This window comes from Eleutherodactylus coqui, chromosome 1 (assembly GCF_035609145.1).
Source record: "Eleutherodactylus coqui strain aEleCoq1 chromosome 1, aEleCoq1.hap1, whole genome shotgun sequence".
Taxonomy (NCBI): domain Eukaryota; kingdom Metazoa; phylum Chordata; class Amphibia; order Anura; family Eleutherodactylidae; genus Eleutherodactylus; species Eleutherodactylus coqui.
This window is the reverse complement of record NC_089837.1, coordinates 526152689-526169204: the sequence shown is the minus strand read 5'-3', so window position 1 is coordinate 526169204 and position 16516 is coordinate 526152689. Positions and strand designations below refer to the sequence as shown.

General features: G+C 47.3%; 2 protein-coding genes across 3 annotated transcripts in view; one reads left to right on the top strand and one right to left on the bottom strand.

Moving 5' to 3' along the window:
• Positions 1–3639: 3639 nt before the first annotated feature.
• Positions 3640–14887, bottom strand: WDR73 (WD repeat domain 73). The gene is made up of 8 exons (XM_066588352.1): positions 14661–14887; positions 14476–14543; positions 12603–12691; positions 11465–11553; positions 5753–5820; positions 4883–5044; positions 4184–4552; positions 3640–3946 (listed from the first exon to the last, which is right to left on the bottom strand). Exons 1-8 carry the CDS (start codon positions 14705–14707, stop codon positions 3705–3707), a joined length of 1134 nt encoding a protein of 377 aa, XP_066444449.1. The 5' UTR covers positions 14708–14887; the 3' UTR covers positions 3640–3704.
• Positions 14888–14999: 112 nt separating this feature from the next.
• Positions 15000–16516, top strand: part of LOC136590146 (piwi-like protein 1) — a 34736-nt gene continuing 33219 nt past the window's right edge. The window contains exon 1 of one of the 2 annotated variants that reach the window (XM_066588351.1): positions 15000–15082. The gene's annotated coding sequence lies outside the window, so the exon portion shown is untranslated. The other variant, XM_066588350.1, reaches the window with a different exon arrangement.

The window sequence follows — 16516 nt, the reverse complement described above, 5'->3', positions numbered from 1 at the left end:
TATTAGACACTTCTGTCCCCCCCCCCCCCCCGTCTCCCCCCCAGACCCCCCGTCTCCCCCCCAGACCCCATCTGTCCCCCCCCAGACCCCATCTGTCCCTCACCGTCGGACATGCGCAGTACACAGTTTTCAAATCTCCTGCTTTTCCTGCAGATCAGACAGCTTCCATTGACTTCAATGGAAGCCGTCCACACGGACTCCCCGCTAAATTGGAGCATGATGCGATTTGTTTTCCACAAGTGGAATTCGAAAAATAGATCTGCATGTGTTGAGGTGCGGACGCCCCATGCTTCCCTACTGCGGATCTTCTGCAAATCAAATCCACTCATGGATATTGGGACTAAAGGATGTAGAGGGCGCCCCCTTGTTACAGTCCTGGGTATAATAGATGATGGGAGAGATCTCTGCATTGTCCCCTGATATATTATACATAGTTATTAGCGCGCCCCCCTTGTTACAGTCCTGGGTATAATAGATGATGGGAGAGATCTCTGTACTGACCCCTGATATATTATACATAGTTATTAGCGCGCCCCCCTTGTTACAGTCCTGGGTATAATAGATGATGGGAGAGATCTCTGTACTGACCCCTGATATATTATACATAGTTATTAGCGCGCCCCCCTTGTTACAGTCCTGGGTATAATAGATGATGGGAAAGATCTCTGTACTGACCCCTAATATATCTATATATAGTTGTTAGAGCGCCTCCTTGTTACAGTCCTGTGTATAATAGATGATGGCAGAGATCTCTGTATTGTCCTCTGATATATCTATACATAGTTATCAGAGCACCCCCTTGTTACAGTCCTGGGTATAATAGATGATAGGAGAAATCTCTGTACTGACCCTGATATATCTATATATAGTTGTTAGAGCGCCCCCTTGTTACAGTCCTGGGTATAATAGATGATAGGAGAAATCTCTGTACTGACCCTGATATATCTATATATAGTTGTTAGAGCGCCCCCTTGTTACAGTCCTGGGTATAATAGATGATAGGAGAAATCTCTGTACTGATCCTTGATATATCTATGTACAGTTATTAGAGCGCCCCCTTGTTACAGTCCTGGGTATAATAGATGATGGGAGAGATCTCTGTACTGACCCTGATATATCTATGTACAGTTATTAGAACGCCCCTCAGCTGTTGGCCTAAAATTTCCAGGGTCACTTTTTGGCCCCTTTTTTGAAAATCGGCACCACATTGGCAATGAACCAATCCAGTGGAACAGACCCCGTCACTAGAGTCCTTAAATTTAAGAAACAAGGGTATGTACCGTATATACTCGAGTATTAGCCGAGACAATAAGTTTCACCACAAAAAACTGGGAAAACTTATTGACTCGAGTATAAACCGAGCTGTACTCCAGTATATACTAGGTTTAAAAAACAAAAAAAACCCCTCCATACTCACCTCCCAGCCGCTGTCTGTGTGACAAGCTGCTTGAATTCTCCCCGCGGTCATCCCCCGCCGTCCTCTCTGCTCGGCTCTGTCAGTGCTGTGCAAGTAAGCGCTGTGATTGGATTGGCTGACGCTCAATCACAGCTGGCGCTCGATCCAATCACAGTGCTTTCTTACACAGCACTGACGGCAGGGGATTTGAAAGCCGAGCAGGGAGAGGGCAGTGGAGAGAATTCTAAAGCAGCTGTGATTGGCTGACGCTTGATCCAATCACAGCTCTTACACAGCGCTGACAGCGGGGGATGACAGAGCTGAGCAAAAAGGATAGCAGGAGATGACAGCAGAGAGAATTCAAGCAGCCTGCCGCACTTCCGTCGGAGACATAGACACCGGCTGGGAGGTGAGTATGGAGGTTTTTTTTAAGCCTTCCCTGACTCGAGGATAAGCCGAGGGAGGATTTTTCAGCACAAAAAGATGTGCTGAAAAACTAGGCTTATACTCGAGTATATACAGTATATCATATTACTTAATGCCCTTGAAACCCAGGGGTGTATGCCATCGGGGAGCGGCGATTTATCTTTTTTAGATGGCTCTGTATTCCTTCCTGGGTTTAGCACCATTTACACGCAACGATTTGTCCAAATGACGGATTTTGAGCGATAACCATTGAGTGTAAATGTTCGCCCATGTTGCGCCTACCGCGCACGCTTCGTTCATCGCGGAATTCAAATCCACGTCCCTGATAAGAGGGACGGCATGCTGTATTCTCCGCGGGAAGCGCCGATAGCATTGTATGCAGCCAGAAGCCCATGGCAGAACAAAGCACATGTATTTAGAGAACAGACCGCCCGCTGTTCTCCAAGTACATGCACACAAAGCTAATTAGCCCATTAGTAGCTAATGCAAAATGATCGCTCAAAACTGTCAGTTTCTGACGCATTTTGAGCGATCATCTTTGCGTGTAAATGTGGCTTTAGACCGGTGACATCAAGTGGAGAGTTTACTTTATCACTCTGCATCTCACCTGACATTATTGACCATACGAACAGAACTGGTTATTTTTAACAGAGGCGTGAGGTTTAGATTGACACTGAGAAAGAGCCCAGTGTGTGAGGCTTGAATCTTGTAGAACCGTCCCCTCCCCCCATCCGCTTCTATGAGGACGTTGTGAAGGATGCTGTGATAACAGTTTTGTTTTACTTCATATGAGTGCGGGAAGAAATCTTGTGTTTTGGAATCAGATCCATCCGTGGCTCCCGCAGGATGCTCTCCGGTGCGGGGGAGCGGGTGTCACTTTTTCTACCCTTAAAGGGGTTGTCCCGCGGCAGCAAGTGGGGGTATACACTTCTGTATGGCCATATTAATGCACTTTGTAATGTACATTGTGCATTAATTATGAGCCATACAGAAGTTATTCACTTACCTGCTCCGTTGCTAGCGTCCTCGTCTCCATGGTGCCGTCTAATTTCAGCGTCTAATCGCCCGATTAGACGCGCTTGCGCAGTCCGGTCTTCTTCCTGGTGAATGGGGCCGCTCGTGCCGGAGAGCTGGTCCTCGTAGCTCCGCCCCGTCACGTGTGCCGATTCCAGCCAATCAGGAGGCTGGAATCGGCAATGGACCGCACAGAGCCCACGGTGCACCATGGGAGAAGACCCGCGGTGCATCGTGGGTGAAGATCCCGGCGGCCATCTTGGTAAGGTAAGTAAGAAGTCGCCGCAGCGCGGGGATTCGGATAAGTACTATCCATTTGTTTTTTTTTAACACATGCATCGGGTTTGTCTCACGCCGAACGGGGGGGCTATTGAATAAAAAAAAAAAAAAACGTTTCGGCGCGGGACAACCCCTTTAAATTGACACGATTGCAAATAATCCAACGGGGCGAGGGGTTTGAGCTGCAGATTGCAGAAACCTGTGAGCTGTAATGCAGCCCGCATGAACTTCTACTACAAGGTTCCTTGTCTGTGCGCCCTATCCCGGCCCCAGTGGTCGTACAGCCCAGGCCTTATGAGGCGGCGGCGATTTGTTGGCGATTTCAGGCATTTCAGACGCAGCATGTCCTACATTGGTCCGTATTAAGGACCGAAATAGGTCATGGGAGTCAATGGGGTTGTGTAAATACGCAGTGAAGAAACACTGTTTATATGTGAAGGGAGAAAACGCAAGCAGGGAGGACTGCGTCCATCACTGCCGCCAACCAATCAGATTCCAGAATCCGAACTTATGGAGAATTATTTTTTGTTAAAAAATTAGTTTTAATGAGCAAAATAGAAAATATACATAATTTAACCCTTTCCTCTCATCACAAGCAGCGCTGTGTAGGGCCGTCCAGCCAGTCCCAGATATGTAAGGAGCCGTCATTAGCGGCGGACACCAGCGTCCTCTCTTTCCACGGGTGCCAGGAATGAACGGTGACCCTGGGGGCGCTCCCGTCCTCACACTTCCCCATGAAGGAGTGACCCCTGTGGGTGAACAGCGCACCGACCTCCTTCACAGATGCGTCCCAGCGTCTTGTATCGTAGATCTGGACTGTACCATCAAAGCCTGTGTGGGGGGAAACAAAAGTGGGAGTCAATATATACTGAAGACTGCGGCACATATCACAGTCATATCTGTCTCTGGGAAAGTTAGTCAAGAACTATCATGGCTGCCAGACTAGCTTTCCCAGGGTTCTGCATGCCTGGTTACACTTCTGCTCCCATGTAGCCACATAACCGGCAGATCGGAGGTTCGGAAAGCTGGGCGATTCCCGTCTGACGCCGCCCGTATTGGAGCTTTTACCTGATACGGAGACGCAGTCTTCCAGTCTGGGGGCCCAGCGGACGCACATCATCTCCTCCGCCGCAGAGGGGCCACCGGATGACTTGCCCTTGGCACATTTCAGGGGTGCCCCCATGTCCCGGGTGTCCGTAATCATGATGTGGCCCCTAGAAGACAGGCTGGCGATCATGGCACAGGCATCTTGGTTCTCCGGCTTTACAGCTGCGCTCCACTGTCCGTCACCGGGCACCTTCAGAGCAGCGCTCCCTTCGCCGGCGATTCCTGGTTGCCGGACATCGGCGATGATCTGACGGCCACTCAGGCAGCACAGGTGGATGGTACGGGGATCCAGGAAGGCGAGCGACCCGACCGCCTCACCGCTGGACGCAGCTGGGGATGGGAAGGGGCTCGTTAACATCTGATACACACCCCTGCTTAGATACCTGCTTTATAATGCACTCCGGTACAATGCATTGTGGGCGATATCCCCTTTATAAGCATTGAACCGTTTTATTAATGACATTTCATTTCCCACAATGCAACACTTCACAGGGAAGCGGGGAGAGGTTAGACCTGGCAGCCTGAGAGCGAACAGGAAACTACATCACCCACAATGCAGTACAGCAGGGGGCATAATGTGAGAACACCTAGGCGACTACAAGTGCGTCCGTTAACCTGCACCGCCTGCCTCCATGTACACCGCTCAGAGCCGCCATTTACCTAACATGTAGGTGCACCTGGCTGACTCGATTTCTGTCACGTGAACGCCATCGATCTGCGCCCCGTGGACCACGTGTGGTGACGCTGCCTCCGAAACAGCGATTTTTGTCCACGTTTCATTGCTGGCATCGGATGGAATGGATATTGTGGGCTGAATGACATCTGCAGTAGAAAGAACAGCATCTATGAGTCGTGGCACAAAACAGCAGCTACCAGAAAATAATAGCTGTAACCCCTTCTCGCTTCAGGATGTAAAAAGGTTAGTCCTTGCTGGGAAGCAGTTTCTGTGAATAGATGTACACTTACAACCTACTCCATCCGCAGTGACAGCAGGGATCAGGGAGAGCACCGATCCTCGTAGATAACCGCTTACATTGATCACAGCATGTAAAGGCTTCATAGATAGAGGGCGCTCCATCTGTGATGTCATCGGCCCTCCGCCATGTAATCGCGGAGAACCAATGGATTGCCAAGGCATAGAATTGCTCTGAGAAGCAATAATGCATCGCCGTCCAGGAGTATTGCGATATATTATGGAAGCCGACACAGCATCACAGGTTTCCTCCAGGAATAGAGAAAAATAGCAAAAAATTTAGCGAAAACTCACCGCTTGTTTTTTTTAAATAAAAAAAATTTAAAAACCAACGTTCGCTACCGATGCCTTCATAGCGACCCGCAAAACAGACTGAACACGGAGCAAAGACTATAAAAACATTAATTATTTTCATTTCTCCATAAAAAAAAAGGGCAATAAGTGAACAAAAAAAGCCGTATGTACCCAATCAACATCAAGGACCAATATGGAAGATACCGACACAGTAAGAGAGGAGAGTAAAAAAGGCTTCACAAAGAAGACGACTCCACGATTACCTCTATCTTCAGCTCCCACGCGCCAAATCTGAATATGAGCTGCCGAAAGACCGCCGGTCACCAGGAGACTGAAGGAAGAGCAGAGAAGATATCAATATTAATAGCCCTGACACTACTATAAACTACTAACCTACCTCCCCCCACGTCCAAGCATACAACTACTGTCCTGACGCCCCCCACGTCCAAGCGTACAACTACTATCCTACCGCCCCCCACGTCCAAGCGTACAACTACTATCCTACCGCCCCCCACGTCCAAGCGTACAACTACTATCCTACCGCCCCCCACGTCCAAGCGTACAACTACTATCCTACCGCCCCCCACGTCCAAGCATACAACTACTATAATACCGCCCCCTATGTACAAGAATATGACTACTATAATACTGCCCCTATGTACAAGAATATAACTACTATAATACTGCCCCCTATGTACAAGAATATAACTACTATAATACTGCCCCCTATGTACAAGAATATAACTACTATAATACTGCCTCCTATGTAGAAGAATATAACTACTATAATACTGCCCCCTATGTACAAGAATATAACTACTATAATACTGCTCCCTATGTACAAGAATATAACTACTATAATACTGCCTCCTATGTACAAGAATATAACTACTATAATACTGCCCCCTATGTACAAGAATATAACTACAATAATAGTGCCCCCTATGAATGAGAATATAACTACTACAATACTGCCCCCTATGTACAAGAATATAACTACAATAATAGTGCCCCCTATGTACAAGAATATAACTACTATAATACTGCTCCCTATGTACAAGAATATAACTACTATAATACTGCCCCCTATGTACAAGAATATAACTACTATAATACTGCCCCCTATGTACAAGAATATAACTACTATAATACTGCTCCCTATGTACAAGAATATAACTACTATAATACTGCCCCCTATGTACAAGAATATAACTACTATAATACTGCCCCCTATGTACAAGAATATAACTACTATAATACTGCCCCCTATGTACAAGAATATAACTACTATAATACTGCTCCCTATGTACAAGAATATAACTACTATAATACTGCCCCCTATGTACAAGAATATAACTACTATAATACTGCCCCCCTATGTACAAGAATATAACTACTATAATACTGCCCCCCTATGTACAAGAATATAACTACTATAACAATGCCCTCTATGTAGAAGAATATAACTACTATAATACTGCCTCCTATGTACAAGAATATAACTACTATAATACTGCCTCCTATGTACAAGAATATAACTACTATAATACTGCCTCCTATGTACAAGAATATAACTACTATAATACTGCCCCCCTATGTACAAGAATATAACTACTATAATACTGCCCCCCTATGTACAAGAATATAACTACTATAATACTGCCTCCTATGTACAAGAATATTACTATAATACTGCCTCCAATCTACAAGAATATAACTACTATAATACTGCCCCCTATGTACAAGAATATAACTACTATAATACTGCCTCCAATCTACAAGAATATAACTACTATAATACTGCTCCCTATGTACAAGAATATAACTACTATAATACTGCCTCCAATCTACAAGAATATAACTACTATAATACTGCCCCCTATGTACAAGAATATAACTACTATAATACTGCTCCCTATGTACAAGAATATAACTACTATAATACTGCCTCCTATGTACAAGAATATAACTACTATAATACTGCCTCCTATGTAGAAGAATATAACTACTATAATACTGCTCCTATGTACAAGAATATAACTACTATAATACTGCTCCTATGTACAAGAATATAACTACTATAATACTGCCTCCTATGTACAAGAATATAACTACTATAATACTGCCCCCTATGTACAAGAATATATCTACTATAATACTGCCCCCTATGTACAAGAATATAACTACTATAATACTGCCCCCTGTGTACAAGAATATAACTACTATAATACTGCCCCCTATGTACAAGAATATAACTACTATAATACTGCCTCCTATGTACAAGGGATATAACTACTATAATACTGCCCCCTATGTACAAGAATATAACTACTATAATACTGCCCCCTATGTACAAGAATATAACTACTATAATACTGCTCCCTATGTACAAGAATATAACTACTATAATACTGCCCCCTATGTACATGAATAAAACTACTATAATACTGCCTCCTATGTACAAGAATATAACTACTATAATACTGCTCCCTATGTACAAGAATATAACTACTATAATACTGCCCCCTATGGACAAGAATATAACTACTATAATACTGCCCCCTATGTACAAGAATATAACTACTATAATACTGCCCCCTATGTATAAGAATATAACTACTATAATACTGCCCCCTATGTACAAGAATATAACTACTATAATACTGCCTCCTATGTATAAGAATATAACTACTATAATACTGCCTCCTATGTACAAGAATATAACTACTATAATACTGCCCCCTATGTACAAGAATATAACTACTATAATACTGCCCCCTATGTACATGAATATAACTACTATAATACTGCTCCCTATGTACAAGAATATAACTACTATAATACTGCCCCCTATGTACAAGAATATAACTACTATAATACTGCCCCCTATGTACAAGAATATAACTACTATAATACTGCCCCCTATGTACAAGAATATAACTACTATAATACTGCCCCCTATGTACAAGAATATAACTACTATAATACTGCTCCTATGTACAAGAATATAACTACTATAATACTGCTCCCTATGTACAAGAATATAACTACTATAATACTGCCCCCTATGTACATGAATATAACTACTATAATACTGCCCCCTATGTACATGAATATAACTACTATAATACTGCCCCCTATGTACAAAAATATAACTACTATAATACTGCCCCGCTATGTACAAGAATATAACTACTATAATACTGCCCCGCTATGTACAAGAATATAACTACTATAATACTGCCCCCTATGTACAAGAATATAACCAGTATAATATACTGCCCCCTATGTACAAGAATATAACTACTATAATACTGCCCCGCTATGTACAAGAATATAACTACTATAATACTGCCCCCTATGTACAAGAATATAACCAGTATAATATACTGCCCCCTATGTACAAGAATATAACTACTATAATACTGCCCCGCTATGTACATGAATATAACTACTATAATACTGCCCACTATGTACATGAATATAACTACTATAATACTGCTCCCTATGTACAAGAATATAACTACTATAATACTGCCCCCTATGTACAAGAATATAACTACTATAATACTGCCCCCTATGTACAAGAATATAACTACTATAATACTGCCCCCTATGTACAAGAATATAACTACTATAATACTGCCCCCTATGTACAAGAATATAACTACTATAATACTGCCCCCTATGTACAAGAATATAACTACTATAATACTGCTCCTATGTACAAGAATATAACTACTATAATACTGCTCCCTATGTACAAGAATATAACTACTATAATACTGCCCCCTATGTACATGAATATAACTACTATAATACTGCCCCCTATGTACATGAATATAACTACTATAATACTGCCCCCTATGTACAAAAATATAACTACTATAATACTGCCCCGCTATGTACAAGAATATAACTACTATAATACTGCCCCGCTATGTACAAGAATATAACTACTATAATACTGCCCCCTATGTACAAGAATATAACCAGTATAATATACTGCCCCCTATGTACAAGAATATAACTACTATAATACTGCCCCGCTATGTACATGAATATAACTACTATAATACTGCCCCCTATGTACAAGAATATAACTACTATAATACTGCTCAAATGTACAAGAATATAACTACTATAATACTGCCCCCTATGTACAAGAATATAACTACTATAATACTGCTCCCTATGTACAAGAATATAACTACTATAATACTGTCCCTATGTAGTAAAGGGGTCACGGATAGCCATGATCACATTACTCTTGTTTTCAGATTGCTGGCTTCAGTGTCGGTCGGTGACTATGGAACTCGGTCTCCAGCGGTGAGAAGGACTGTACATAACAGGAAGGGCTGTTAGGGGGGAAATCCCTGCCGGTTCCTCTGCAGATGTCAGATATGAGGGGAGTCCAGACTGTGCTGATGGTAGGAAACCTACAATTACTGGGCTGACAGCTCCGTTTGACCCCGGGCGGCCAGCTGGCAGCACTACTGCATGTTATGGGCGGTTTCCCCTTCAGGCTCGTCGCACACAGCTGTCTTTTTTCAGCGTGTATCGCTGCACTCTTATTTTTGTCACCGCAGCCTCTCAGACATGCGCTCGATCACGGCGCATTCCAGTTCTGTTTTGCGCACCTCATCACTGATGGAGCATGCTAAAGCCGCATTCGGAGGCAGCACTCCACCCACCAAAAGTAAAGGCGAGGCAGAGCGCCATGATTTAAATCACAGAGCTCTGCCACGCTCAAATGCCAGGGAGCCCTAAAGCTGAGAGTCTATAGTGATGCAGCCCAGTGCAGATGAGCCAGCCTGATGCCCATCACCCGGGTACAGAATAAACCCACACAGGAGGCTTGTCGTCATTCAGTAACCTAAGAAAGCTGGCGATAAGTAATGTATACAGTGACTCCACCAGCAGAATAGTGAGTGCAGCTCTGGAGTATAATACAGGATGTAACTCAGGATCAGTACAGGATAAGTAATGTATGTATACAGTGACTGCACCAGCAGAATAGTGAGCGCAGCTCTGGAGTATAATACAGGATGTAACTCAGGATCAGTACAGGATAAGTAATGTATGTACACAGTGACTCCACCAGCAGAATAGTGAGCACAGCTCTGGAGTATAATACAGGATGTAACTCAGGAGCAGTACAGGATCAGTAATGTCTGTACACAGTGACTCCAGCAGAATAGTGAGTGCAGCTCTGGGGTATAATACAGGATGTAACTCCGGATCAGTAGTGTATGTACACAGTGACTCAACCAGCAGAATAGTGAGTGCAGCTCTGGAGTATAATACAGCATGTAACTCCGGATCAGTACAGGATAAGTAATGTCTGTACACAGTGACTCCACCAGCAGAATAGTGAGTGCAGCTCTGGAGTGTAATACAGGATGTAACTCAGAATCAGTACAGAATAAGTAATGTATGTACACAGTGACTCCAGCAGAATAGTGAGTGCAGCTCTGGGGTATAACACTGGATGTAACTCAGGATCAGTACAGGATAAGTAATGTATGTACACAGTGACTCCACCAGCAGAATAGTGAGTGCAGCTCTGGGGTATAACACTGGATGTAACTCAGGATCAGTACAGGATAAGTAATGTATGTACACAGTGACTCCACCAGCAGAATAGTGAGTGCAGCTCTGGGGGATAATACAGGATGTAACTCAGGGGAAGTACAGGATAAGTAATGTATGTACACAGTGACTCCACCAGCAGAATAGTGAGTGCAGCTCTGAAGTATAATAGAGGATCTAATCTTGATAGAATGCATCAATTGATGTCCAATGTTGGCCATACCCTCTATCAATGATTATATCTACAGTCAACATGCAGAAAGGTTTCTTGGCATTATGTAAAAAAAAGAAAAAAAAAGCATTTTTCAAGATCTCTGCTTTCAGTCAGTGAATGGGAACATGTCTGATTACACCCATGCTGCTGATGGGTTAGCGTCCGCTACCTGCTGCCGGGGACGTGTTTGAGGCTGTAGACGGGATGTTCGGAAAATCCTCCATATTCCACCTTTAGATCCCGCTCCGGACAGAGGCCCTGCGTGGGGGAGGAGGGAGAAGAAAGTGCAACTCAATTCCTGACCGCTGTTTACATGAAAATTACCCGGCAGGAAGACGCCCAGAAATCAGCGAACAATAGTGATGGGAAGTTCACAAGGGAGGCCATGAACTCTAGATCCCACAGGGGGCAGCTTTCCCAGGATCCTGAACGGTAACCTGTGTTAGGGGAGAGCAGGAGGGGCACGGAGGTTATTACTGCAGATTAGCCCCCAGAGGAAGCTGGGCATTACCAATGACATTACCACAAGCTGGTGCCCAGCTGTACCCGCATCCCATCACCCATCCGTCCTGCCCCCATCTTCCCAGAAATACGTGGATGATATTCAGCTGGGCGCCTGCCGATATGGAGTCATGTACTATGTGCCCCCATTACAACCAACATGTGCCTGCAGCTTCTGTGTCTGCTCCCCTCTAAGGAGTACATACACTCTCCTCCGAAAAGGAGGTTTCCAATATGGCCGCCGACCGCTCCCACAGCGGCTGTCAATCCAGTTTTCAGGCATCTCTAATGGCTCGTTCACACGTAATAAGCAGTGAATAGAACCCTCTGATTTCAGTGGATTGACGCACATGAGCGTATTTTTACGTGACGCGCCATCATGTGATAACATCCGCGGTGCGACCACTTCTGGTGTGCAGATGCTCTGCGTAAGAGCCGGCTGAATGCAGACGAAATACGAGGAAACCTGCGTGTTCGCTGCGCACAAAATCAAGGTCATCGATGTACTTTATTCTGTTTTGCGCACATAAATACACGCTGCAGCGGGCGAAATACTCCGGCAAAAGTGCATTTCAGTCTTGCAAACACAAATCATATCCGTGCGGCCGCAATGCTCTGACCCCGTGTGAACAAGCCTAAATGTCAGATCCGTGCAGTGTGGAGAATAGATGGAAGCAGACGGTATAAAACCCATAGAGCACACCGCCCCCTGCTGGTGGAGAGTGTGAGTACAAGCTCAATTCATATAACCAGATTTAAAGCGACGGTACAGTAATGTGGCCCTCGGGTTTACCTCCTTTTCTCACCTGATTCTCCTTCTCATGTAGCTTCTGTGGAAAAAGCAGCTGCAGAATCTCATTACTCCGAGCCCCCGTGTATCCGGCGATACAGATACCTGCAAGGGGAGGTAAGCGGTAAATACACTGATGTAGAGAAGAGTATTGGCCCCCCAGCAGTCAGGTGATGTGTAGCATTAGGTATAAAGGACAGGATCCCACAGGAGACCCCAGTATAGAAACCATCAGATGCCCCCCCTCCCCCAGTGAAGAGCCGACAACGGGGTCTGGTGGTGGGATGTCACCAAGTGTAGAGCCGACAACGGGGTCTGGTGGTGGGATGTCACCAGGTGTAGAGCTGACAACGGGGTCTGGTGGGGGGATGTCACCAGGTGTAGAGCTGACAACAGGGTCTGGTGGTGGGATGTCACCAGGTGTAGAGCTGACAGCAGGGTCTGGTGGGGGGATGTCACCAGGTGTAGAGCTGACCACGGGGTCTGGCGGGGGGATGTCACCAGGTGTAGAGCGGACAACGGGGTCTGGTGGTGGGATGTTACCAGGTGTAGAGCGGATAACGGGGGTCTGGTGGGGGGATGTCACCAGGTGTAGAGCTGACAACGGGGGTCTGGTGGGGGGATGTCACCAGGTGTAGAGCTGACAACGGGGGTCTGGTGGGGGGATGTCACCAGGTGTAGAGCTGACAACGGGGGTCTGGTGGGGGGATGTCACCAGGTGTAGAGCTGACAACGGGGGTCTGGTGGGGGGATGTCACCAGGTGTAGAGCTGACAACGGGGGTCTGGTGGGGAGATGTCACCAGGTGTAGAGCTGACAACGGGGGTTTGGTGGGGGGATGTCACCAGGTGTAGGGCTGACAACGGGGTCTGGTGGGGGGATGTCACCAGGTGTAGAGCTGACAATGGGGTCTGATGGGGGGATGTCACCAGGTGTAGAGCTGACAACGGGGCCTGGTGGGCGGATGTCACCAGGTGTAGAGCTGACAACGGGGGTTTGGTGGGGGGATGTCACCAGGTGTAGAGCTGACAAAGGGGTCTGGTGGGGGGATGTCACCAGGCGTAGAGCTGACAATGGGGGTCTGGTGGGGGGATGTCACCAGGCGTAGAGCTGACAACGGGGGTCTGGTGGGGGGATGTCACCAGGTGTAGAGCTGACAACGGGGGTCTGGTGGGGGGATGTCACCAGGTGTAGAGCTGACAACGGAGTCTGGTGGGCGGATGTTACCAGGTGTAGAGCTGACAACGGGGTCTGGTGGGGGGGATGTCACCAGGTGTAGAGCTGACAATGGGGTCTGGTGGGGGGATGTCACCAGGTGTAGAGCTGACAATGGGGTCTGGTGGGGGGGATGTCACTAACCAATCAGTACGGACATTGCAGCTTCCGGACCTTCCAGAGTCCCCTGTTGGCCAGGTTATTGGGGAATGGAAGCCATGCGGTGTGTGCGGTGCCCCAGAGTCATGGACAGCGAAGCCTTGTAGGAGCTGTGAGGACATCACACACATCGTCCGCCCTCGCTCCGGGGGTCTCACAGGACATTGGGACATCCATCAGTACCAGAACCCTCCGTAGAGACCGGCATGTGAAGGGTTACCACGGACGAGCGGCGGCACACAACATCACAGCAGTGACTGCACAGCGGCGCCTGCGAATGGGGCTCGGCGCGACCGACTGTCAGGATTGTACAGGCTGTCCGGTCGGGCATGCTGGGAGTTGTAGTCTCCCAACAGCTGAAAGGTCACCACCCACCAACATCAGCCACACATGTGCAGAGCTGACAGAGCGCTGGGTTCGGCCGCCGCCATCTCCGGGGGATTCAGATGCCATGAAGGAGGCGGAGCTTTATAGTTACACGGGCCACCATGTCATGAGAACACACGGCACACGCACTCTTCTCTCCCGTCCACTCGATGACCCTCGTCGCCTCCTGCAGCGCAAAGTCGTGAAGATCGTTATACCTGAAGGGGAAACACGAAAATCAGAGCGAGCGGCGACAGCCGGGCTATACTAGTATGGGGGCACAAACTGCAGATCACCCCCCACAGTGTGTCATCTACACAGCCTGGCACACTCACAGCTTTATAGACTCCAGCAGCCAGTCTTCACACTCCTCACTCTCCATTGCGGAGTGTCCCTCCAGCAGACCCGGCCTCCTGTCACCTTCCTCTTCCGCCCCGTGGCCGCCATCTTTCTTACGGGCAACTCCTCCACTACCTAATAAAAAGCCTCACAAATCTTCTCCGCTCACCCTATAATGTTACTACAAGTCAGTGAAAGGAAGAGAATTACGTATTTCATATCCTTACATGCCTTCACGGCTCACTGCCCAAAACAAACATGGCCGCCCTGCTATGTTACACGGGCCGAAACAAACATGGAGGTTCAGCCGCTTCCGGCGCGATATACGCATGCGCGAGGGCGCCAAACGCTTAAGTTGCAGCCAGGGCGTGCCGCGACTGTTTAGGAGACTGCATTCTCGCGCATGCGCAGTGAGACGGTGAGTAGCGAGGTGGTTGTGGCGCAGCAGGTATTTTTACCGCCTTCTCCCTTTAGTGAGGCGGCACTACAAGTCCCAGCAGGTCTGCAAGTGAGTTTTAGAATTACTTGTCAATGTTGTCACGTTATTTTGATGCTGAGTTGCACATTTTGGCTGCACAAATGCACATTGTGTTCCCTCATTCATATAAATGTGTGCACACTCCCATTGATTAAACACGCAGGTCTGCTGGTATGTTGCCCGCAGTCACGTGAGCGCTGCGCAAATGTGCACAGGGTAGACCGCGTCGTGTGTTTTCACGTGAGCGAAGGGCGTGTGAAGTAATGTGCGCAGGTGACCGAGCCCCCTGGAAGCCATGAGCTCTCTGCACCGTGTAGTGCGCAGCGCGACTCCAGCCGCGTGATCAGGCGCATCCAGGCGGGCGAAGACGTAATCTGAGCGAGACGCTCAGACCGATACCGCGTGTTTAAACTTGGCGCTCCGCGTGCGACGCAGCGTTGTATTTTTAAAATCTTTCCCCCGCCGGCGTGCGCTCCGGCCGCCTCACGCTCCCCGCTATTTACCGCGATTAGCACGGCGTCCTGAGCGCGGCACTGCTTGCGTTACAAGGGGGCCTCAGATCGGCGCTCAAACATGGCGATTTACGGGCGCCGCTGCGCTATTTTCGTCCATTTTAGTGTTTTAAAAGCGTAAAGTCTTTGGAAACGCGATAAGTTGCTGCAGTTTTGCGCGGCGTCCTCTGAGCACCTCGTGATTTTCACAGAGACGCAGAAATAACCGCCGCGGCTTCCAACAGCGTCAATGGTAGAAATCACATCGTGTGTGACCGCGGCGCACGCTGACCGCTTAAAAAAAAAAAAAATTTCCATAAGAAATGGCGGTGATTCCGTGTGCGGAAATACCGAATAATAGGAATCGCGGCGGTTTGTCAGTGCGCATCTTCGCTGAGGGAGAAAACACTCATATTAACGAAAACCCGGGAATCGTGGGGTTTTTTTGCGCACGAGTTCCGTTCGTATCGTTGGGCGGAACTTGTGCGTGAAAGTCGCCGTGCGACCGCCGTCGGGCTGCGATCACACGGCAGAGAGCGAGTTGCCCCTCGCACAGCAGGTGGACGCCGCGGCCCTGTGCCGTCTGATGTGCGGGACGTCGTGTGTCCTCGTCTCGCGTTGCGCTGTTGGTCCGCGTGACAAATCTCTCGTGTGCATGACCCGTTCACATGTATGTTCTTCGGCGTGAGCCGCCGGTCGCGGACAGAACTCGCACGGGATTCTTGCCCGTGTGAATGTAAAAAGGCGCCCATCTTTGTAACGGATTTTCGAAGTGAGGTGTGTTGGGGTTTTTTGCGCCATTTTCGCCGGCTCGTTAATTGCTGTTTCGGCCGTATTCATGAACCTTCTGTTCACCGCTGAACGTTGAGGCTTTCAGGCTGTG

Bases quoted from the DNA above. Each gene is read 5' to 3' on its own strand.
- WDR73 (XM_066588352.1), bottom strand. From the start codon at position 14,707: ATGGAGAGTGAGGAGTGTGAAGACTGGCTGCTGGAGTCTATAAAGCT. The intron at 14,544-14,660 runs GTGAGTGTGCCA...TTTCCCCTTCAG, and splicing joins CTGCTGGAGTCTATAAAGCT to GTATAACGATCTTCACGACT. The intron at 5,045-5,752 runs GTAATCGTGGAG...TTTCTACTGCAG, and splicing joins CGTGGGAGCTGAAGATAGAG to ATGTCATTCAGCCCACAATA.